Source organism: Acromyrmex echinatior, chromosome 13 (assembly GCF_024713525.1).
Source record: "Acromyrmex echinatior isolate Ae372 chromosome 13, ASM2471352v2, whole genome shotgun sequence".
NCBI classification, from domain to species: Eukaryota; Metazoa; Arthropoda; class Insecta; order Hymenoptera; family Formicidae; genus Acromyrmex; species Acromyrmex echinatior.
Window position 1 is genome coordinate 11,623,682 of NC_141864.1, and position 25,829 is coordinate 11,649,510.

The 25,829-nt window shown below is 32.8% G+C and overlaps 1 protein-coding gene across 11 annotated transcripts in view; it reads left to right on the top strand.

The window, feature by feature from the left end:
- The first annotated feature begins 1,259 nt into the window (after positions 1–1,259).
- sei (potassium voltage-gated channel seizure) overlaps positions 1,260–25,829 on the top strand; it is a 208,591-nt gene continuing 184,021 nt past the window's right edge. For 4 of the 11 annotated variants that reach the window (XM_087412317.1, XM_087412319.1, XM_087412321.1 and 1 more), the window contains exon 1: positions 1,261–4,168. In XM_087412317.1, coding sequence (XP_087268443.1) covers positions 4,093–4,168 — 76 coding nt within the window. In that variant the 5' untranslated portion in view covers positions 1,261–4,092. Of the gene's footprint in view, positions 4,169–25,829 lie in introns of all 11 variants that reach the window. The other 7 variants (XM_087412324.1, XM_087412323.1, XM_087412325.1 and 4 more) reach the window with 3 other exon arrangements.

Sequence of the window (25,829 nt, forward strand, 5' to 3'; positions counted from 1 at the left end):
ATATTTAAGATATATATATTTTGTATTGTATATTAAATATATAAAACATATTTTTGTCCATTATAATTACAATTTTAAAAGAATTAATAAAACTTTTTTATTTACATTCGCATGATGAACATGTAACTTTTTTTAAAAAAACTGAAAAATATATTTAATAATTTACGTAAAAACATTATCAGCTTTTATAGAAATCTAATACTAGCTAATTTGATACTAATTAATTTAATTACTGAAAGACAATAATTAATTACTTAACTGAAGTAATAAAAGCGCTAAACAACAATGTTTTTAATATTCCAAATAAGTAAATTACTGTCTTTCAGTGTTAAATTAGCTAGTATTATAGATTTCTGTAAGATACCAAGATTTAGTCGCACTTGAGAGAGAGAGAGAGAAAGAGAGAGAGAGAGAGAGAGAGAGAGAGAGAGAGAGACGCTTCTTTATTATTTGCGTCATTCACATAAATGGTCTAGTTTAACGTATTGTTATAAACTTTTATATTATATCTCACACAAAACTAAGATATTTTTATTTTACCTTTGGCACAAGATGAATGAAATCACTGTGCAAAGAAATAGAAGAAGCAATCGTTATACGTCCCACTTATTGTTAGTACCTATTTCTTTCGCGTATACCCCGCAATGTCTCCAACAATCTAACGCCGATTTTTCCTCCACAAAATGCCAATATTTTTCAAATTGTAGAAGAGCTTTTCCCCGAACTAAATTTTTCTTTATCTATTGAAGGATATACCTTTCATCGAGAGTCGCAAAAGATCGCGAGAAAGATAATTAATCATCTATTCATTCGAAGGAAATTGGCATTCATATTGTTACTTCAAAACACGTTGCATTAGTTCCACACACAGGATCTACATGGCGTCGGACGGGTCGTCGCGTTGGAATAAACGGAGAAATAAAACTTGAGAGTACAATGCGTGACGTTGTTACGTCCTCGTAGATTACATACGCGGTGACCCCGAGTTTCGTCACCCCCTCCCCCTCCCCCGCAAGCGCGAAAGATAGAAGGGCGCCGACGAGAAGAGTGGCCGCGAGCCGCAGCCTTTGCGGAGTCTTATCAATATTATCAGCGGTCATTGCGCGGTGCGGTGAGGAAGGTGCGAGAGAGAAGAAGCCAACGGAGGAGATTAACGGGACGACCGGGGTGATTACGGTTGCTGATTTTAAGTGGGGATACGCAGGCGCCGTACACGATCACGCCTCCCCTCCTCTCGTTACGTACCGACGTCGCCGGCGTCGTCGTCGTCGTCGTCGTCGCCGTCGCCGTCGCCACCGCCGTCGCCACCGCCGACGTCGTCGTCGTCGTCGAGAGAGAGGGATAGAGAGAGAGAGAGAGAGAGTGAGACGTCGACCCGTCTCGCGCCTCCTCTCGCGTTTTCAGTTCTCCGACCGAACACACGACGGCGACTCGCCAAAACCACGCGAGACTCAGGTCGAAGCGACCAAGGAATCGTGTCCGTGGCGTCGCGACGCCGTTGTCGGCAACTCAAAGCCGAAAATCCACACGAAAAGACGCTTCCGAGACAATACCTCGTGATACGGGGGTGAAGGAAGGTTACGAGCACGCGGCGGAGCAACAGTGTTCGGCAACCTTCCTCTGGACTGCGTCGGCCGGAGACAGTGCAGGGGATGAACCGAGTGTCACCGTCGACCGACCGACCGACCGACCGACTGATCGAGGGTCGGAAAGCCAGCGAGAGGTCAGCGAGAGGGCATCGTATCTCTGCGATTCGGTCTACCGACCCGCAGAAGGCGTGGTGGGTCGTTTGCGCGCGTTCATCCGACTGCACCAAGATAGCACAGTTACGGAACCACGTGAAACATGGGACTGACAGTGAGATGTGAATCCAAGTATCAGTAGAGACAGGTGCGTGACCGGGTAAAGTGATAAGATCGAGAAAGAGAGAAACGTCATTTATTCCACCTCTGGATTATTATGCACCTCTGTCAAATTGGCACTCCTCCGCTACTGAAAATCGGAATAAGATATACATCAAAACTAAATTCTAATTTAGTGCTCCATTTCTGATTCTAGTGATATATTATCATGCATTGCCTAAAAACCTTGACCGATCTCTCGATAATCTTCTCCGCAGTGGTGATCTGATCGTCATGCTCATCTGTCGGTGACTCGGGAAGCGTGGACGGAGGATTTTCCGTAGCTCGACGTGGCTGTATGAGCCGAAGGGAGTCTCGAGAGAAATCGCGACAAACGACGGTGGTTGGGCATGGTCGCGGAGGATGAGGAAGAAGTACAAAAATAGCTGTCCCCGTGGTTGACCAGAGATGCACAGCTGACCAGCCACGTCAGAGAGGAAGAGAGCGAGAGAGAGAGAGAGAGAGAGAGAGAGAGAGAGAGAGAGGGAGAGAGAGTGTGTGAGAGAAAGCGAGAAAGAAAGGGAAAGAAAGAGTGAGATAAGGAAAGAGGGAGCGAGTGCCGGACGTTCGATTAGCGCTGGTGAGCGCCGCGACTCGCGTCGAGACGCGACCGGACGAAGAATCGATCCGATCGCGGCATTCCGCATAAACTCGACTGCATACACACCACGTGCCTTTATCGTTGTATCCGTTGGGCGCGCCTGTCATATTTTGGAGATCGCGACGCCTTCTTCCCTTCGCACACGGCTATCGACTTGAAATCGAGCGAAACCGAGCCGTCCCCTTGTCGACTTGTCGAAGATTCCCTTGTTCGAGCACGAGCGATTGAACTAACGTCGTGGAGATGTCCGAGCCATGCGCCTCTCCGAAGTTACCGCATTCCACGACCTCGGTTGCCGCGAAGCCTGACCCCGATCCCACGAGGTCGAACGAAGTTGGCGAATATTACGTAGGAGTGCCTGTGGTCAGAAACGTCAACTCCCGGAGGATCGAAGCCTCGAGGCTGTTGACCCTCATCGCGACGCCACCGCTTTGGTGTTACTCGATCGTATCAAAGCGCACGGTCACAAATTAAAACGTGCGAGATAAATCGGCGCGCGTCCTGTCCTGGTTTCATGGTGACGAACGGCGATCGAAGCAATATGAGACGTTGCCGACGAGAGAGGACGACAAGTCGCTTCGAAGACGGACGCTGCTGGCGAGTGACCGACGACGCATTGTCGTAGCTTCTTCTAAATCGATCGAGATTGCGCGGGAGATTCGCGAGAAACTACTACTGCTCGAGAAATCGCCAGCCACCGATTCTGAAAACCATAGGTCAATCTGTAATATCTTCGCTATAAATACGCGTTTCCTCACATACGCACGTCGAAAGTGACAACACGTGCACGTGCGAAACATCGCATGCCGGCTGTTCGACCGCAAGTGGGACCGACCTTCCCCGCGTCCTTGGCTCGACGGCTAGGCAGGAGGAACTCCGTCGTGACGCCCCGCGCCGACGATCTTAGACGTATATCTAGATAGACGAAAACTCCGGGTCCAAACATACGTCGTCAAATAGGAGACGACGTCCAAGTCACTCGCGTGCAGCGAACGCGCGAAAACGCAACCGTGCTCTCTGACAGTCCATTCGGGATATCGATATTACTGCTTTGACCGTATAGGTCTCTTTAATTGGAAACCTGGGGCTACATATAAGAAAGAAGAAAAGGGGATCGCGATACCGCGAGAACGAGCGAGACTAAAAACAACGACTGCATCCTGGTGGACTAATTCCTGTAACGCGTGAGATAGACACGGAATAGAAGCACCTGGACGAAGATTCTTTTTCCTCCTTTAGCCCTGCTAAACCCTTTCGTATCTATTAAGAAGCGGACGAAGGAAGTAAAACGGATACATCGCTGATCCGCGTGTTGTTCGATCGCAGCAACGAATCTTTCTTCTTCTTCGTGAGAAAAAGTCGCGTTACGTTACTCTACATTATTCTGTCTTATACGGCTGATCGCTATGCTCAACTCGTGCTGTGCTTTTTTCTACCGTGCTCGTGCATTCTACGTCGCGAGTGTTTTCCTAGTGCTTTAGTGTTACTTCGCGATATATTAATTGAGAGGGATCGGGCCCGGTGCGCCCCATCACACGCTTCAACGCGGAAGTCTCGGCTGCCCAGGTATCTGGGAATCCTGTTCCTGAGATGCCTGTTAGACGGGGTCACGTGGCGCCCAGAACTACGATCATCGAAACTATTATCAGGAAGTTTGATACGCACGGTAAGTTAGTCAAGAGGGGAATAGAAATATTAAATGGTCGGAGAGAAAATAAAAGAAAATCCGGATTTTTATATATATATATTTTTTTTAATAAAATGCTTAAAAGATTATCTTTAAATAATTAAAATAATTATTGTTTGAATTATTGTCTGCTATAGCCTGCCATCTTTCTGGTAAAAATTGAATTCCGCCCTTTTATCTCCACGGAATCCAACTTTTACCATGGCAAAAAATAACAAACGGCAATTATTTCAACTGAAAATAATCTTTTAAACATTTTATTATAACAAACATTTTTAATGAAAAAATCCGAATTATACTTTCTTCCTGATTTAATAACAAGGCCGAAACTAATGAACAATGCTTTCCAGAAGATTAACTTTAGTCTCAACTCACTCTTCATCTTTTTCTAATTAAAAAAAATCTAATTAAAGAACTAGAAAAAGAAATGAAAAGTAAGTTGAACGAAGATTAAAATTAATTTACATTGATGGAAATTGACGGGCATTAATCGTCGGGACATTTTCAGAAATAAAATGAAGGTGTAAATAATCATATCGCAATAATTGTTTTACGTGACCAATTAGTTTGCTGGCGAAAGAAACCATAATTCCATTATGATATAAGGTAATCCGAGAGTTGCGTTTTATGCGACAATATTGATGCTATTGCATAGCATTATATTAATTCGATAAATTATGGCAATAATATTTTTATTTGCACCGATTAATTTCGCAGTTTTTTACTAACCATACTACATGATCATTAATCAGACAAAGCAGCTCAAGATGAATACAGTATAGTGTTTCATTTGATTATAAAATGCTCATAACACATAATACTTAATTATTCATTGTTATCCCGAGTTGATATTCAAGATCGTACTGTAATATCGTATAAAGTAAGAATTAATTAATACAATAATATATCAATTTTATATTGAGTAAAAAAAATTGATATATTCTCTAGGTGAACGACTGACACGATCGTGAACGACGTTTACATGTACGCGTTCAGTTTGCGCCGTTTCGTTACCACGATCGGTTTATCTTGAAGGTCAAGACTAAAAATATATGCCTGCTCATCTTCTCAGACAGACGTGGAAACGTAATCGAAGGGAATATTGCGATATGCAGAATGTGCAGGCATTGAGCCAGAAGTTCATTTTCAATATTATGTAAAACATCCCAACTGCGGTAGGTGCAGAGTAAAGAAGGGCTCGGTTAAATGGAGGAAAGGGGTGGCTCTGTGTCACAATATGGGACAATGCATGTCACTGGCAATATCACTCCAGAAATGCCTCGAGTCCTCGCGAGAGGAGAAGCGCGGCATGGAGGAGGCTTGAATTGATTGCGAAAAGGAAGAGAGATAGATAAGAGAATGGAACACTGACGATTTCTTTTGCATTGTCGCGATTTACTGACAAGAATTCTCTTTAACGGAATTGCCTGTTTAGATAAGAATTTTGTGCATCTTATACAAGATTAATCTTACTTTAAAGAGACATGCTCTTTGTAGTTTGTGTTATAAAGTATATTTCATGTTTAATATATAAAAGGCATAAATGATTATTTTTATTTTTATATAAAAATTACAAAATTGATTCAAATTACAGCTACAAAAAGATTCAAAGTATGGTGCTAATAATACTTACTTACATGGATCAGAATTTTAATTTTGAACATACTTTGCATTATGAGGGATATATTTTATATTTGCTGATAGCAAAAAGACAAATATGAATATGGCTATTTTTATTTATATATAAAAAATAATTTATATTACAGTTGAGTATATAAGATTTGAAGTATGTATAATGTACTAATGATATATGGTATCAGCATTTTATAATTTATATGAATCGTATCTATTACAATCTATCTATATTAGAGCATTATATAGTTATTATATAGGTCAAGATTACTGATTGAATTATTATTAGGTAGTAAGAAAATTATTTCATATTTATAATACGATATTATCGTGTGACGAAAACGCGATACATAGCACAATAAAACTCATTGCCATAATGAAATGCTAATAAATGCATTCGCACGTAGTTGATATCAAATTTTTTTGAATTTGCAAAGAAATCTACGTCTTTCTCAGTTAATATGGAATATTGCAAATATACACCAAGGAAAGCAACTTAAAACTTGTTCTTATGCGTTTTAATATTTCCAAGTAACATTCCTTTTTATAATATTATTACATTTTTTTTTTAATCTTGATTATACTACTAAGAGATGCATAAACTCCAATAGCAAATAAATATGATTTGCAGATCTCTCTCTCTTTCTCTCTCTCTCTCTCTCTCTCTCCCTCCCTCCCTCCCTCCCTCCCTCCCTCCCTCCCTCCCAATATGAAAATAAATGTATAAAATTATGTATTTAAACTACAAATTGAAATTAGACCGATAAAAATAAATCACTAAAAATAACTATTTTCGGTCAAAGTAGATTTCAGTACTTAATAATACTAAATGTAAATTTTTTGTAAATATATTATTTCAATTTTGTAAACTGCGCGCTGGATAATTATTGAACTTGAAACGCAATTGCAAACTGAAACTGAAATCAATATTTCAAATTAGATTGCAATTATCTATTTTAATGGTGAAACTAATAAACCTTAAAAAGTTATTTAAAATTATTTAAATATGTAAATGTAGATAATATATTTTTTTATTAAACAAACCATCTTTAAGGAAATTCTTAGTCAGATATTTTTTTTAGTTATTACATGATAAGTACAATATATATTAGTATGAGAAAAATTTCATGAAATCAAATATCACACTTAATATACTGACCACGATCGCATTAAAAGAATAATAATCGGCCTGTTCTTTTTAGCTACGTTTCTTTCACGGTTCATCTTTTCTCTTCTTTTCTCCAACGTGGAGAGAAAAGGAAGAAAGATGAACTTTGTCAGAGGTTCAGCTAAAAAGAGCAGGCCTAATATAATCGAATAATCTCAAAATGCAGACTATTTCCGTTCACGATTTCACGCAATAGGATTTTTTACGACACAAATAGCAAGTCTGTTCGTGTAACTGCTCTCGCCACAAATTGGAAAAAAATTCTCAGTTTACCTCATTTGATAAGCGACGCTGTAGTAAGTAATGTCGTAGCAATTAAAGCGAATGACATTAATTTAAAATGAATAATCATAATTAATCTCATTAAGTGAATGGTCGTAATTCGATGAGATTACGTCCAACGGAGGCGTCAAGTTTATCGGCACGATAGAAAAGTGAGGCTCGTAATGTGATTGGATAACAATTCCATGTATTGGATTTCAGTTCAACAACTTTTGCAGGATTGCGACTGCCGATTTCTTCGCGGCACGATTGAATTTATCCTTAACGCTTACAATCTTTACAAATTCTTTTTTTTATTACAAATCGATAGTTAAATGTGATACGAGTAGACATTAAAATGACCAAATTTTACGATAATTTATTCAATAATTTACGGTAAAGTCAGTAATTTATGGAGGCTGGTAAAAGTAATTTAAAAAAATTATAAAGATAAAGTAATTTGATTTTTAAGAGTATTTAGTCATTAAGTTAAAAAGTTGAAAAACACTTTACTTAATTTAAATTTTCATTTCGATACTACATAATTACATATTGATAGAATAATTAAGAAACTATATAGATACGTAGTAACTAGAGAAACTTCAAATAAATTTGTTATTAAAATTTTTAAAACAAAAAGTGTGACAGGTACATAATCTTATATTATATTTTTCATACCTTATAAACTTATTATAATACTTTTGCTTGCTATTTTACTTTTTAACGACTGTCATGTTTTTACTAGAGTAAAAACAAAAATAATATAATCACATATATCAAACAAAAATATATTATTTATATTTATATTAATTGACACGTTTAGTCAGTTTTGTTTCAATTAAATTATATCCTACTGAAAAAGATCAAGTAATTTGAAAAATCACAAGATATTAAAAATAATTTTATCCGTCATATGATTTTAATTTTATAGTTATTAAATTTTAAATTTTAAATAAATTAAATAATTAATTAATTAAATGATAGAAATAGAAGAAAAAAATATATATCATCTAATTTTAAAATTTTATACATAAGAACGAAAATAGAGTCTATTTGTGCATAAAATTATAGGAAACAAATTTTATCAAAATAACCAATTTACCGGAATTTTACCGTAACTAATTGTAAGATTGAATTTTACGGTATTTTTGCATCTCTAGATACGAGTAATTATCAATTATTTAATGTTGAAAATTGAAAAAAATATTAACTGTCAAACTGTAATTGAGGAAAGATAAATTCTTAGAAAAATATACGTAGTCACAATAATGATCTCGTATATATCAAAATATTGCGGAAATAATTTGAGAAATTAACATTTATTGAGAAATAATTGTCGAAATAGTTTCGTACAATTTTCCGATTATATTCTTCAAAGAATACTTTGTATCAATACATTAGTAGCATACGATCAGTCTTCAAGCTCATTCATTTTTCATTCTTTTCCGCAACACAGTCGTTGACATTCATGGGGAAAGTTCATGCGACGAAATCACGCATAAATTCATCTGCGGTAAGCGCGAGGGTGGATACGTGATAATAGACATTAACGCGATAACTTCTCTCTAGAGGGAAGACCTTCGTGCGCCAATTTATATAATAAAAAATATGTATGTGTGCCAGTCGAGCCGTGGCTTCTAATCTGACATCTCTTCTACAGCAACGACTGTCCGCCTCGGCGCATTTACCTTTTTTTTTTCTTTTCCATCACCTCCCTCGCCGCTTATCATCATCATGACCTAACGACTCTTACGACAGATCGCTCCACGTGTATTCGATATTCTTCACCTGTCCTCTTGAACGGTAATCGAATACGACGTCGCCGGACCGATTCATCTCACTGCGACGCGGACGGTATCATAATGCTACGTCGCAAAAAATTAAACAGTTTAAAGAATATCAGGAAAATCGGCGCAAACTTTTGTCAATTCGTCGACCTCCTGTGGAACGCAAGATTCTTTCTTTTAATAATTGATCAAATCTTAAGAACTGCAAAATTTGCAAATTTGTATATGAATATTATTGAATATCAAGATTCATTTCGACCAAAGGTAGAATTCTTTCTCTTATTTGATTCTTATCGATCTAATTTTCACTTATAATTGTTTATCACACGTCTCCTTGAAAAATGTTCTCTTACTATTACTTTATTGTTATTGTTGACAAATATTTCCATGGCACATGCTTGGTGGTAAGACGCTCGTCCCGAAAAGACGGGAAGCTGGGATATTATTAAGCATCGAGATCCGTTTCGACTAAAAATAGGATTCTTTCTTTTGTTTGTTTTTTTCTTATCGATTTAATTTCCATTTATAATTGATCGATCTGCAAAAGCTCTCAGCTTGAATCTGCGCGCTGTTTTTTATTTTATACGTTCTATATCAAAGGATATACATATTTGATTATTTTCTTGCGATAATCAAATCTGCGAACTCCTGAAATTTGCGAAAGTTCGAAATAGAGTCCTATCTCTTCGACCTTTATATTGAAAAGGATATCACATTTTGTAAATGTCTCGATACTGATATAAAAGCCCAACTTGACTTATGACCTATATATTGTTTTTTGTATACAAAGAATTATTAAAACCGGAAAAACCCAATAAGATTGTTAAACTCTTTGAAATATGAATATCGTTAAAACATTTATCCTTAATGAGATTACAGGATATAATTCTCAATCAAGCTTGCATTTCGCATTCGCGATATTAAATTACGGTTTTCTCAGGAAATATCTAAATTATAAAATCAATAAGATAGAAGATTTTCCAAATCGCAATTAAATTACGATATTATATAGAATGCCGTGTCCATCGTTCAGTAGATACTAATCACGTTCGAATGCTATGCGTGTCAAGGACATACGCCAGGTTCATTCGCAAATACTCCAGAATGCACGCAGGACAGACGAAGGATGGAAATTGAATCCAATAACGTGTGATACCGAGAACCTGGCACGAGCTTCTCTTTTCGTGTACGAAGCTATTAAAAGTCGACAATTGCGGCGCTTCGAATTCCCTTTCCGTTTTGCGGTAGTAATTAAGCTCCACTGAAATTCTTTATCACGAAACTACTTAATCCCGCGGGACAATAAATAACAATCTGTTATTCCAATTTGTCGACAGAGACAATAGACACGCTGTCACTCGAAAATTGCGTTTGTGTGTCCACGATCAACTCGAGCCAATACATGACTTATTCCGATTATTGTACGTTGTGCGAATAATACGTTGAAATATCATTTGATAAAATGACACAACTAAAAAAACAAAGAAAAATTAAATTTAAATATTTTGAATCATTAAAATTTTGTAATTGTAATTTAAAATGCATCTTTGATGTAATAAATGGAATAAAAGTATATAATAAGCATTTTTTTTCTTTATTTTCCTGTTTTTCTTTTTTACAAGCAATTTTACTAAGCAATGACAATTTTTTAATTATATCGATATAGCAAATGAACGATATTGCTTTCTATGTTGTTTATATATATAGAACGAACGGTTTTGCTAGGGAATTTAAATATTCAACTAAATATAGGTCTAAAAATAATTTTGTTTAGATCATTTAAATAATTACATAAGACGTTTAAACTACTTGTTAGAACTTTTTGTAGTATTATTATCAATACTCATTAAAACTTTTTACAGTATTATTATTAATATTTCAACAAACGTTTTTATAATTATTTTACTAATGCAAAAAAAAGGTCTGTATCTAGTAAATTTTTAAGTACTTTAGCAAAACCATTCTTTCTGTGTATATTATGCAAAATTTGAACACAAATTATATCCATTAAAATACTTAACATGAATTTTAATTGATGATACCTTTTCTTAAATTGTAGTATTAATTTATATAAAAATTATAATATTAATGTAAAACGAAAATTAGATTTCACAGTTGGTTGCTCAAAGGCTAAAATAATTGATTTTAAGCGGAATCCTTTTAGCTACTTGAAAGTCCTTCTGACATCTCACAATTGTGAACGCTAAAAATCGGCAGATCAATCAGCCACTTAAATCCCGCCGTTTCAAATCCCTTTGAACTTTTCAACGCGTTTCGCCTCTCATGACGTTTTTACACATCAAACGGTCGCGCTGCACAACGAGCGACTCGAAAATTTTGACTAAAGAAATTTTTATAGATATTGACATAGTCAAAATCAATAGGAAACTTCAAGAACATTTATTCATTTTTCTATTTCGCCTAAAATGAAAAATTGCGACAAATCTCGCAATTTGTCGTGTAGCACATAAATGTTTGTTGACATTAAAATATGATAAAAAAGTATACAAAATTAGTATATCCAAAATTATTAAATATATATCGTAAATATAGCATTATTAATAATATTTTCAGCAATTCATACATTGAACATTTCTTATGTAATGCATATGTACATACATAATTATTCATTTTTCTGTCGTTTCTACTTGTCATTTTTACAACGGGCGATTTTTTATTTTTGGCAATTGAAACACATTTATCATAAGTAGATACATTGAAAAAAAAGATATTTGTGACTACAATTATAAAATAACACTGTGTTAAAATTATTACTGTAACATTATAGGAGTTTCATTTTACACACACACACACACACACACACACACACACACACAGAGAGAGTGTTTCAGAACTGACGTACTATCAGTTATTATCGTATTTTACGTGAAATTTTAAGACGAAAAACTCTACGAAAAAGCGATCTGACGAGTAGAATTTGAATAGTGAGATGTTGAAGTTGACGAATGGGCGTGCATGGAATTCGCGCGGTCAGGATCGGCACAACTGAAATTGGCACGAGACACTTCAGACATTTGCATCGTTGCCAAAGCGTGTTTCTCATTACTCTTTGCATTTAATTTAATTGATTAGTTAAAAATTGTTTGAAATACATCAATTTACTTTATTTGAAAATTGTTTAAAACATCCGCAAATTATTTAAAAACAATAAAAATTGTTTATAAAACGTTAATATTGTTGGAATATTAAAGAGGGTTAATAAATTTCAAAATTATGTAAGCATTGTTACAATTATTTAAAAAAGTTTATTATTGTTTTATTATAAAAAAACGATTTTAATATTTAATATACAATTTTTAGTATTCTTTAACAGTAAATTGAAGATTTTAATAATAACTTAAAAGTTTTAAAGCAATTTTAAAGTATTTTATATAATTCTTCAATTTTTAAAGCAATAAAAAATATTTACAGAATTTCATAATAATTTTTAACTTTTTGTAAACTATTTTAAGATATTTTAAATAATTTTTAGTTTCTGAAAGTATTTGTATTTATTATTTTAATTAATATTTAGGTTTTTGTAGCAATAATAAGATTTTTTAATAATAAAATAAATAATTTTAAGATTGTATTGAATATTTTTGGGATTTTTAAATTGCAGAATTTTGAAACACTTTTTACATTCTTTAGTTATTTAAGCAATTATGAATTATTTAAATTTTTTTTTATTTTTAAAGCAATAATAAACTTTTTTATATAATTGTAATTGGCTTACACAATTTCGATATTTGTTTGTTTAAATCTTTTTAATATTTGTTAAATACAATATTAACGTTTTATAAATAATTTTTATTGTTTTCAAATTATTTGCGGATGTTTTAAACAATTTTCAAGTTTTTAAAACAAAAGTACAACAATTGATGCATTTTAAATAATTTTTAACTAATTAGTTAAATTAAATGCAAAGAGAAATAAAAAACAGGCTTTGATACGATCCAAGTGTTTGAAGTGCCTCGCGCCAGTCTCAGTTGAGCTGACCCTGACCGCGAATTCCACGTGCGCTTATTCGTCAACTTCAATATCTCACCATTCAAATTCTACTCATCAAATCGCTTTTTGGTAGAGAGCTTTTCATCTTAGAATTTCATGGAGTTGGTAACTGGCGGTATGGGAAATTCTTTAATTTTCATTTTTATGTAAAAATGAATTTTTAGTGCAAAAATGAAAAGAAGTACAACCTCCAATAACCTTGGTCTCGACAAATGTTATTCAGGACATGATTCTGAACAACATTCAAGAAGTTTTAGTCGTCGGTCAGACACCTTGCGTAATGCTAATGCCGGCGGTATTGTAAAATTTGAGCTTTATAACTCGAGAAGTACTTAATGAAGATATATTTTATTATAGTGTTTCGGAAAGCTCTCGAGAGGATCTACAAAAATGTGTAATAAAAAGTAGGGAGTTCCGTTTAAGAAATTGAAGATAACCTTCACATGATCTTCAAGCAACTATTCAAGATGAAACTAATGACACACTCTTATGTCCCCCTCAAAGCCACACAACTTTTGTCTGAAATATTTGTTTCTAAGATCAAGAATAAAAAAGTTATTTGGGATAGGACATTAAAATAGGGACATCTTGTATATATGCATATATATATATAGGGTAAATTGAAAGTCCGTATATACAGTCGAATATCTCATAAATAAAACATTTTTGAAAAAATACGATAGTTGTAATGTTTAAACATCAAACAGTAAGACTTATTTAATTTTGAGTGCAAGCATGGAAGAATTCTCAAGATCAACTTTAAAATTTTGAATGGAAGCTCCTACTTTATATTTAATATTCTTGTAGCTGACATCGAGATCTTTTTAAAATATTATCCACAATGAAACTTCTTTTAGTTCAATTTTTTTTTGATTAAATCCTTTTCGGATGCGTTTAGGGAGATGCTATTCACGCTATGAATATAAACGCTACTAATGCTGTTCGTGAAATAACGCGAGAGCGTTAGCAAGCTCCATGAACGACTCTAACGTAGCGTTAATTGTTCAACATTCGGTGAACAACAAGGGTAAATGATGCATCTTGCGCATCATGTGTGAAATGGAATGCAACCTAGTAACATTTAACAGAGAAATTTAATATTCGAGGTTAAGTTAATGTAGGGAATTCTGTTATCAACCATCAATCAAATTTTTCTCTTTATAATTTAAATTTTTAGAGTTTTGTAGAGTATACGTAACATGAATTTTTGATTTTTTCGTAGTGGATAACAGAACGCAATCTCAATTGCAATCTCTATGATGATTTGCCGTTGCAATGAACGATGTAAACTAGATAAAAAAAATTAATAGTTACACTGAGTAAATTAATCAGATAAAAGAAGGAATTCTTGATCTGTTATCGATTCGAGAAGAAACGTATTGGTCTAATCAATTAGGACCTTAGGCATCTATAGTGGAATACCCTGTCGCAATAATAACTTCTTTTCGCACATGGGAATAAAAAATCACTAGTAACAAGATGTCTCCGATCTTCTACACATTTGTGATTAAATCGAATACATAAGTTGAACTGAAACTTTGAAAAGTTAAAGATGATACTTACACAAGCAAGAATTACGTTTACTCGAACCTAGTGGCAAGTCATCAATTGCAGAGATTGAAATTGAGATTGCGTTCACTACGATAAAATTTAATATTTACACGTTACGTATGTTTACTAGATTAAATTCTAAAGAGAGAAAAGTTTGGTGCCACTTGAGAACAGAATCCCCTCGATCATTAATCTAACCTCGACGAATGTTAAACGTTACCAACGTTACGCTACGCTAGAGTCGTTCACGGAACTTGCAAACGCTACCAATACACTACCTCGGAAAGAATAGCATTGATAGCGTGCCGTTATGATGTAAAACGTTACCGTTAGTGATGTCATGATCGTGTCTGTTAGCGCTATCTGTAACTCCTCGAACAGCTTGATAGCGCTAATAGCGTGAATAATGTCTCCCCGAACGCACCTTTCGCGATATGAGCTGCCAAAATTCAAATATACCGCTAACATTAGCGTTATCCAAGATGTCCGACAATTAAAACCTAATGTTATTCAGGATCATACAAATACCTTGATAATATTTGTCAAAATCAAGGCCGTTGATTGTTGTTCCTCTCATTTTCATTTTATAAGAAAAAGGTTATTCAAAAAGAGTTTTATAGTAGTACTTAAAAAAGATCTTGATGTCAGCTACAAGAATAATGAATAAAAAATGAAGATTTTTATTCAAAATTTTAAACTCGAGAGAGCTCCTTTATACTTATATTCGAGAACAAGTAAGTCTCATCATTTGATGAATTGTTTAAACCCTACAACTTGTATGTATGAAATATTTTTCTCAAAAATACTTTGTTTATATATATATATGAGCGCATATCTGTGCGTACGCGTAGGGTGAACTAAAAGTCTGAATACAGTCGAATATCTTATAAACAAAGCATTTTTACAATTTGTAGGGTTTAAACAGTTCATTAAACAATGAGACTTATTTGTTCTCGAATGTATAGAGGAGCTCTCAAGTTTAACTTTAAAATTATATATATATATATAATGTAAATGCGTGTAATACATAGGGTGTAACTAAAAAAAAGAGAACTTCAGGGTTGAACTGCCCATACCAAACATGAAAAAGTTTATATGAACATATGTCTTCAAACTGTTACTAAATCGCTCAAAAAATGTGTGTTAATAGGGGAAAATAAAATAGTAATATTTATTATTATTTAATATTTATTTTCAATTTTTAATTAAGTATAACAAATGTTTGAAATGTCTCCTATTTCATTTTGGATATGTCGAGTCATGGACTGTCACAGTAATTCTTTCAAAGATTCCGAAGCAATTGCGAATGGTGTCACAAACACTAAAGCTGCGTATCTTTATTGGTACATCTTTATTGGCAATTGGAACTTTATAAATTATACTTAATTAATTATAAGGATTTTAAGTGTTCTCGCAGATAAAAATCTAGAGAATTTAAATCAAGGGATCATGCATGCCGTGCAACTGATCCTGCAAATATTTTGAGGTATATCTCATGTCAGTAACAGTGGATTTACAGATAAGGGAAAGTGAAGTAATTGTGTGCAGCAGATTATATAATAATTGTGCACATTTTGGTTTAACACTTTTCCGATTAATGGAGCCGCTATCGCGGCGAAATTTCTACACGGAAAAAAATTCGGTCCTTGTAACTGAATTTTGGTTACAACAATCGAAATTTTCAGTTTTCTTGAGACCAGATTAAAAAATTACTTGATTGTAAGAACAGAAAAATTCCTATAAAAGGTTTCCGCTACTCAGGCAATTGTTTTCTTCCGCTACTCAGGCAATTTTTGTACTAAAAATTACATTTCTACATAAAAATAACTTTTTTATTTTTTTATTTTTATTATACAAACACATTATTTTTTTTACTTATACTCCATTGGGCAAAACTCGGTCCTTTTTTAATATCCAAAAAGAACATATTTTTTGCTCAAAAAGATGTAAGTAAAAAAATAGTGTTTTTTGTAAATTTTGATTTCCTGAATATGATAAAATTATTAAAAAGTTCGTAACATATGGGAAACACCTTGAAAAATAAATAAGAATATTGAAATTTCTTTAAACATATCATATTCATGCTTAATTTTCAAGATGTTACCTATCGATCCCGAATTTTTTATTAACGTCATCGTATTCAGGAGGTTATCTCTAAAAATCTATAAAAAATGCTATTCCTTTTACTTATATCTTTTTGAACAGAAATCAGCTTCTTTTTAATATCCTTCTTTATGCAAAATGAGCTTATAGCTCAATCAATTTCGAGCAAATTAAAAAAAAATTTAAAAATGGTTAAGAATTAGAGCGTCAGCCGAATTTTGTCCACACAGGTGCTTTTCCGCTTACCCGTGTCCCAGTGGCACGAGTTAAAATTGTTCAAAAAATCAGAAAAATCTAGTGTCACTTTTTGAGATATTGAACCACTTTAAGGAGTGTCCAGATCAAATTTCAAAAATTGAAATAACAACCATCCTAATATATACATATATATAATATATATATATATACATGTATATGTATATCTCCTAAAATATTATAGTTCTATATCATCGTTTTCGATAACAACTGCAGATTTTTTATATAACTGTAAATATAATTATTACTACTAAAGTTAATACTATAGCAGTAATAATTATACTATTAGATATCAAAGGATAATGATAAACTTATCCCTTAAATTGAAACTATTTTGTTATTTTGAACCCTCATATATATATATATACATATATATATATATATATATATATATATATATATATATATGCAAGATGTAAATTAATATTTCTGCAATTATTTTTGCAAAGTAAATAACACCATATAAGCACTTAGCAAATAATAAACTAAATTTGAGTTAAATTTAAACATTCTCTTGAATATTAAATTGTTTAAGTCCATTGTTTTAGTTAAATTAACGACATATTGAGTAGAAGCAGTGGTAGCCTATAAAAATGATGGGAAAAAAACTCAAATTGAGTATAATTTGACATTATGAATTTATAACAGTGTATATTGAAAAGGATTCCCAACCATAATTATTTTACTATCCAATTACCTATAATCATAAATATTATACCAAGCACTTTTTTTTTAATATACCACGTATCGCAAAAGACAGCGAGTTGATTCATCGAAATGAGTGGATCAGGGTCGATTAGAAATTGCGAGACCTCGACAATCTCGGGTTGACCCACTTTTGTATCTCTCAAAAATCGCCACATATAAAAAAAGTAGTGATTACATCACTATATATGATAGGTTCTTACCAGTGACAATGACTTCGGCAACTTGGCGGAAATCATGATGAATAGTCGGTGGATTCACAAGGACCTCACATTCGCTTATGTGACACGACCTACGTACATGATGCACGCATACGCATTCACACCCGCGCGTGTAAATTCGTGTTCACAAAACTTTGGACATCTGCCAGAAAGGATATTTAAAATTCTCTACAGTCTTCAAGCATCCGCCAGATTCTTTTTTCTATAAATGATGGTTTGCAACGATCGTCATCCGTGATTATATTGTTATATTACTTGTGACACTCATGGGCTACATAACTAAACAATTGTCATTTTTTAATTATAGAAAAAAAACGGCAAGAAAGCATACAGGAATTTTAAAAGAACATAGCAATTTTTGTTTCTTTATAATTAATTATTACATTAAAATTGTATTTAAAATTAATATTATAATATTTCAATAATTCAAAATATTGAAACTTTGTTTCTTAGTTGAGTCGTTATTGTAGCAAATTATCGATATATGGGGATTAATAAGAAAAAATTATACAAGTTTTGTCTATAAAATATGTCATTACCCCTTAAATTGATTAAACATTCTACAATATAACGAAAAAGAAATTTAAAAAACAGTTTTATTAAAGAATAATATTTTTAAAGAATATTATTTTTAGAACAATTTTAATATTTTGTTTCTCTTTTGGCTCTTATTACCTCCTCTATAAGAAACTGCTAGAAATCTTACATTTTACACATACTCTCCTCATTTAGTAATCCATGTTTAAAAATTCATATGTTCATTAATTTGTTCTCCACAATCTAACTTGTTAATAAATATGTACTAATAAATATGTAAACTGAAAGTATCGAGTCACGATTTCGATTCAAAATTTTAAAATGGAGGTTGGCAAAAAATAGTTCAACGATTAAACAGTCAATGATCGTCGCACATACGCAGATCACAAGTTGGCGTCATCGCGGCGCCAAACATCGCATTTTTATATCGAGAGTATCTTCTAGCAAGAAAAATAAGATATCGTACGGGTCGTAAATATTGCAAAAATATTATGTCATCGTGTGGACCTATTTTTAATTTTAGTTAAGTACTCAGGGATTGTTCCATTCACGTGACAACCATGCGTTCCAATCATCGTCTCTCAGCGACGGACTTTGAACAACAAATAAATCGTCAAACTCGTTGCGAATAATTCGCATATTTTTACGAGCAATTTTATATTCTAGCAAATTTTATATTCTAGCAAACAAGTCCACGCGGACTCGTGGGACGGCACGCGCGTTTTGAAGAATAAAGTTCAGTCAAACACGTCAATTTCTTAGTCTTCAAATACATATCCGCACATCAAGTTGCTTACTCTGAGTTTGAGAAAAATTCAGAGCATAGTAAAGGATACTTCTGCATGGAAAATAAACTTGAATAAGGAAGGTGACAACTTTCAGATTTGTTAAGTGTTAGAAAAATGTTTTTCTAACATATGTAGTACCCAAAAAAGAATGACATGTTCGTTTATGCATCGCAATGTGCACTGGAAAAAGTCTATATAAAATTACATTAATAATATCTATGAAAATTACATAATTTATAATAAATGTATAAAATTATGCGTTTTTACAAAAATTAGTACTTTTATCTCTAAATGTGTAAATATATGTTTGTATTAAATTAAAAATAATAATAACAATGTATCTTATAATTTTTATGTAAAAAAACGGAAAATTTTTGCAATATTATAAATATAAAATATGTATTATTGTATATATGTAATATTAATAATACGTAAAATATGTATTATTGATAATATAGCTTTAAAAAATTGTATGCTTGTTGACGAAATTATTATGTAAATATTGTACAAACTTAACTTTATTTCTAACTTTTGCGAATTGTTTAATTATTAAAGAAAATCATTTTTATTTGTAAATTATAACTTTACTTTACATAAAAATATATACATACATCTTTAATAGTGAATCCCAAAATTAACATTGTAATTGTCATAATTTCACTATGACAATAATTAATTAAATTTTTTGCAATACGTGCTCTTTACTGGTCCGTTGTAGGACGATAATAATAGTCCGTACTATTATTACCGTCCTATAATGGCATGAATACCTAGTGTTGTTTAATTTGGCACTTGATACGTACGAGATTTTGTCCGTGGATTTTTGTCGTGTCCTCAAATGTCACATGCAAGGAATTGAACAAAAATATATCTTGCAGACGGCGCGAAATAGATCGTTAGACATGTGCTGATGTTTTATCATTTTTATTTCTTTTGCACCGTCTTGCTGCCACCAGATGGATCAGCTGTTTATTTTACTCGATCGTACGAAAGGCTTGGAAGAGATCATTAATTTCGGTATGTTTCCTTTTGCCAGCGGGTCCAACAGCTTTGAAGATTGCGTTAGCACAGGACGAATATGCCTGCAGCGTTCAGCAGTGGAGCGATAATTGCATTTCAGTTTTCTTTGCAAATGTCAAAAATGCATTTCTCTCAATTAGAATATTTTTTATTATTGTGTCTTATAAGGATAACACGTACTTTATCTTGAAAAATTATCATGAATTAAAGATATATCATGAAAATCATTAAGATAATCATCTTAATTATTCATCATAATTAAATAAATTATTATATTTAGATATTCAGCTCATATAATGTTATTCCAGTCTTTGAAAAATCCATTAGAAATCTAATTTTTATATGTTGCATTTTAGTTTCCTTCGCAAATGTCAAAAATTATAAATTAAAACTTTTAATGTAAACTAAAATAATTTTTTTATATAAAATAAAATTATTACTACAACTGTAAAATCTATTGAGCAATGATTTGTAGAATTGCATTATAAGTATAGTTATGGACAATTGAGAGGTAAATAACTACGCGATATGATTAAATGAAAAATACAATCGATTATTTATTTGCGTTGCATAATAAATAGTAAATTTTAAATATACTTTATATCTTTAATGACACACTGATTACCGTGCAGTTATTTACTCTCACTTTCCCGCAGTTATAATTAATTGTTATTATTATTAGATTACACTTTATCTTGAAAAATCCTCATTTGAGATGTCATATATTCTAACATTATAATTTAAAAAATTATTATTCGTCGTTGATATCAATATAACTTTATATGTACTTATGTGAACGAAATATGACCGAATATATAAAATTTATGTTTACAAGGAATTTTGGGAACATGATCCATATTTCATTCGTACATCCGGAAATACGCGCAAAGATTTCCGATTTAATTCATAAATCATCTTGCATACACTGCTGCTTTTATCGCAGAAACGCTGCGATTTGTCTCCACGAGCGGTCTCAATGTCATCGAATTGTCTTGACAAATCTTAATTATTGCACTCTTCTCAATTTGTTTGCGACTTCGAATTTATGTGTGATATTCAAGACCAGACGATCAGGTTTATTATTTCTCGCCACGATTTCCTTCGACTTGTCCGACCTTCATATGAGTCCAGACTTTATTGAGCATCAATGGTCACTAATAAAAGTGATCGTTTTTCGCAGGAGACACAGCAGCGTTTTTATCAAACTTGTTTTCCTTGGACAGAAATCGACAGTTTAATATCGAATTATCGTTATATCTTGATTTATGGTCAAGATATAATCCAAGGGATTAAAATAAACGGTTTCCACATAAAACAAAATCGCGCGTTTGACGAATCTTGAATCAATTTTATGCATACATCATCGATGAAATATTGACGACAAAGCACCAATTTTTGCATTAAAATACGCAATTAACGAACCACCGTTTATAACGAAACGTTACAATTTTGTTGGACAGAAACGCGCTCAACATTGATACTCCCTTCGTTAACTTCCATGATAACTTTATGTTTTCTAATGACGTAGACGCCCAAAATATTCCGATGGCTGAGTTACATCTCGCAGATCTTAAAGTTGTCCTTCTTTCGTAGAACTTCTATTTTCTTCTGTGTCGCGAGTATATAACGCAAATGCGTTCTTGGCACCGAATACGAGCTGCATTCTTCGTCGATGTCCTCCGTTGAACAGAACAATTTGACACAAACGCAATAATGAGTATATATATATATATATATATTTAATGATAGCGTCGTGTAAAAAAATAAATGCCAAACGATTGAAGATTATTTATTAGTCGATTTTATTCGATTTTACGACTTTAGAAATATTTATTTTCGTAATCTTAGTTTTATTCCATCAATTTTATTAACAATGTTTTTCTGACCAATTTAAAAAATTTAAAGAAAAACATTGTTAATATTATTGATGGAATTCGAGCTTGTGTTTGCGTAAAAAATAATATTATTTTATTATGTATAGTAACTTTTACTTGTTAATAAAATCTTTAGTCGTTAATCGCTAATACATCAAAGATTATTGCAATATATATATATATATATATATATATATATATATGTGTATATAAATCGATTTTTTTTAATTAATCAAAAAACCGGCCGTAATTAAAAATTTGAAGTATTGCTCGAGACGGCAAGTCGTTCACGATTAAGATAGCGGTTCAAAGAGACGAGAACACGAACAATCAATCGAAGGAGTGCAGTCTATGAAGCAGCTCTTACAACTAAATGACATCCTTGGCAAAGGGCCATAACAGCCCTGTCGTCGATGCGAAGTCGGCGAATTCTATTTCTAGTGTACGGCCGATAAACTTGCCACGATGCATCACGTAAAAAGATGTCCTAGGTGGTCTCCGTTTAGTAGATTACTACTTTCACGTATATCGTTGCTTTTCGATCTCGAATTTCCCTTCGAAATTGATTCATTTAATATAATTTAAAGCGATTTTCAAAAACATTCACGAGGTTACCGTGAAAGTTTCACTTTACACCGTGGATTTTCTTCGCAATCCCTTTATGGGCGAAACACTCCCGGTAAAGAATATCGAAATAAAGATACTGATATTTCAGTCGAGGATAAAATTGCAGTTGCTTGGAAAAATTGTCTAAAAGAATACACTAAAATGTTCGAATACAGTTCGCATTATCAAAATTAATGCGACGTTTTGATTATATTTATAATAGCGAGAACATAATTTATTCCCGCAAAGTGCAATTTTAATTACATCCATGCATAAAGTAACTGTATGCTCAATACGTGTTGAAATATACATATGCAAATGATAATGCAAACGATAATGAGAGATCATAAATTAAATAAAATGGATTGTTGTATCTACATTTTTTTTTAAATAAGTGTCTTGTTAAGCTTAATCATGTATATCGTTTTCTAATATTTTTTTGCTAACATAATTCACGAATATAAATTATATAAAGAACTGAAAAAGAAAATATCGTAATAACGATAGAGATTATACGACAGAAATTATTTTTATTCGTTTCCATCACAAGATCACGAAAAATGAAAACCAATAGTACAACAAGATAATATCTTGAACTTAAAAATTCAAATATTTCTTTGATAAAATTGATAAGATCTACTTATCGCCTCTGCAGTTTCATCACATTAGGTAGGTAAAAAAATACGAATAATCAATCTCGCTTACATAATAGCAAACAATGCTTCTCCATAGGTTGCGGATGAAGCACATAGAAACACAGTATTTAATCAAGATTAAAACGCTACTCATGCTGCTTGAAGTGTTTCTGAGCAATGTTTCTCTCGGTAGTTGTAAATTCTTGATCTAAATCACTTAGCAGGACCATTCAACCGCACCTGGCGCCCTCGTTTGAAACTGATCGAGGAAATAAGAAATAGTATTATACCGTTATAAACTTGTTTGTATAAAATTAAAGATATATTATACCGTGTCGGTGCGGACATGTTTACGTAAAATTTAGGACACTAACAAATAAACCTATCCAAATAACTTTCCGTTTTTTTTTTCAACTTTCACGTAAATATAGAATTATAAAAATATCTTACTATAAATGATTTTAAGAGCAATTATTATCCTTCAATTTTCAGCCTCTTATCAATTCGTTAAAATATCTTTTTATCTAAACAAATAATTTTGCAAATCTGATTTTATATTCGTAATCAAGAATTTTCATAATCCAAAAATTCCCTGCATATCTTGTATTCAACTGTTAAATATTTATTATCAGTTTAATAGTTAAGATAGTAAAAATTGAAAGGGTAGTAACTACCCTTAAAACTGTTTATAGGTCAAAATAGAAAAGCATGGGTAAAATATTTTTTACAGTTCTACCATTTATACCAAATTTGAAAGAAATCGGAAAACAACACTACTTCGATAGATTTATTTATAAGAGAAATGTATAATAGTAGCAACTATAAAGGTAATGACAATTATACAAGTTTAGTATGTAGAATTAATGTGTGTAGTTGAATATAAACTATTTTATAGATGCAATATTGCAATAATTATAAAATAGTTTATTGAACTACACAAACATATCACAATAACATTTTCCATCATCCGGAAGGATTTATTTCTTAATAATGAAATAATACTAGAGAGAAAAAATCGCAACATAGAATTTTATCTATTAAACTTTCATAATTGTCACCACTATCTTTTTCTCTAAGTGTGTAACACAATACATAAGTGATTTCATAATGATATTAAGAAAATCATTTTGCCTAAACAGACTTTATAGTTAAGAGGTAATAACATGCGATTCGAGAAATTTCTTGAGTAGCATGAAATCAAAACTACATATTGACTAGCATTTTGATGTAACGTAATACAGTGTCGTATCTCAAGCATCTCGGTTAACAAAGAGAGTCTAGTCACGCAATATTCAAAATGATCGTATACCAAACGCGCTTCGTAATATTAATTAACTTTATTGTATATCGTGATCATTTCTCTCGAAGAAGAGGTGGACGAAATACGTTTGTGAAAGAGGAATATGAGAGCATAATAATTAATCTGTCGAGGTATTTTTAATCGCAAGTGACCTAGCGAAAACTGCAGTCTTGCAATCGATGAATCGCGTCAGTCATTTGAAAGAGTATCATATTTCTACTTAATTATTATATAATACGCCAAGATATTCTATTAAGTTCGCCTTTCCACGTGGTGGAAAATTGTGAGATAAAAAATAAATGAAAGACTCATATATATGGTTTTAATTCTATGTTACACATGCGATTCTCTCCTCTCTAGAGTTATCTCATTATTATGAACGTATTTTATTAAATATTATTTCCTCTCGCGGTGTACCCTGCCCTTCTGGGTAATGAAAAATGTTATAATATGCTATAATATGTTCTAATGCCGTGACAGTAGCTGATTGAGATTAAAAATTTAATTGTTTTCGTGGTAATTAATTGCTAGACATTAACATGCTGTATATTTCTCCATATGCCTTGACGTTGTTGAAAAAAAAAAAATAATTGCATAACAATATGAAGTTCGATTTTTTAGCTAATTCGATAACAATCCGTAAGCACAACACACGAGGCGAAGTAAGTCACGCAACGAGTTAAGTGACGATTGTTCGAGACATAAGCGATGTTGATTAATCTTATGCTGCGCACACCATGTGCGCGTGCCATTGCATTTTCAATTTCAACTTCATTAAGCCCAATTGTCCTTCGCAGAATGCTCAGGTACGTAACGCGGTGGAATACGAGGGCACACCGGTCGACGTGGCGGTGCCTGAGGCATGCAAAGCAGTTCGGCGCTCGGCGCGACTGACATTTCTGCCGGATTCTGGTGCGCCGTAACGCCCAGGATTTGAGATGCACTTGAAAATGGTCGCGTGTATTAATATCTCGATATCGCGCCCTAAGTTTGCCGAGATATTTTGGAATATCCGTAAACGCGGTTGCGTCAATCCGCGAAACGATGCCCGTAAATTAGTTCTCGGGAGAGATGCGTTTGTAATATTGGCAATACTGCAGTGATTCTGCGGAGTATCGCAAGAAATTTTCGCTCGAAACAAAAATATATTTGTCCTGTTTAAAAATAGAGTTCACTGAAAGAATTT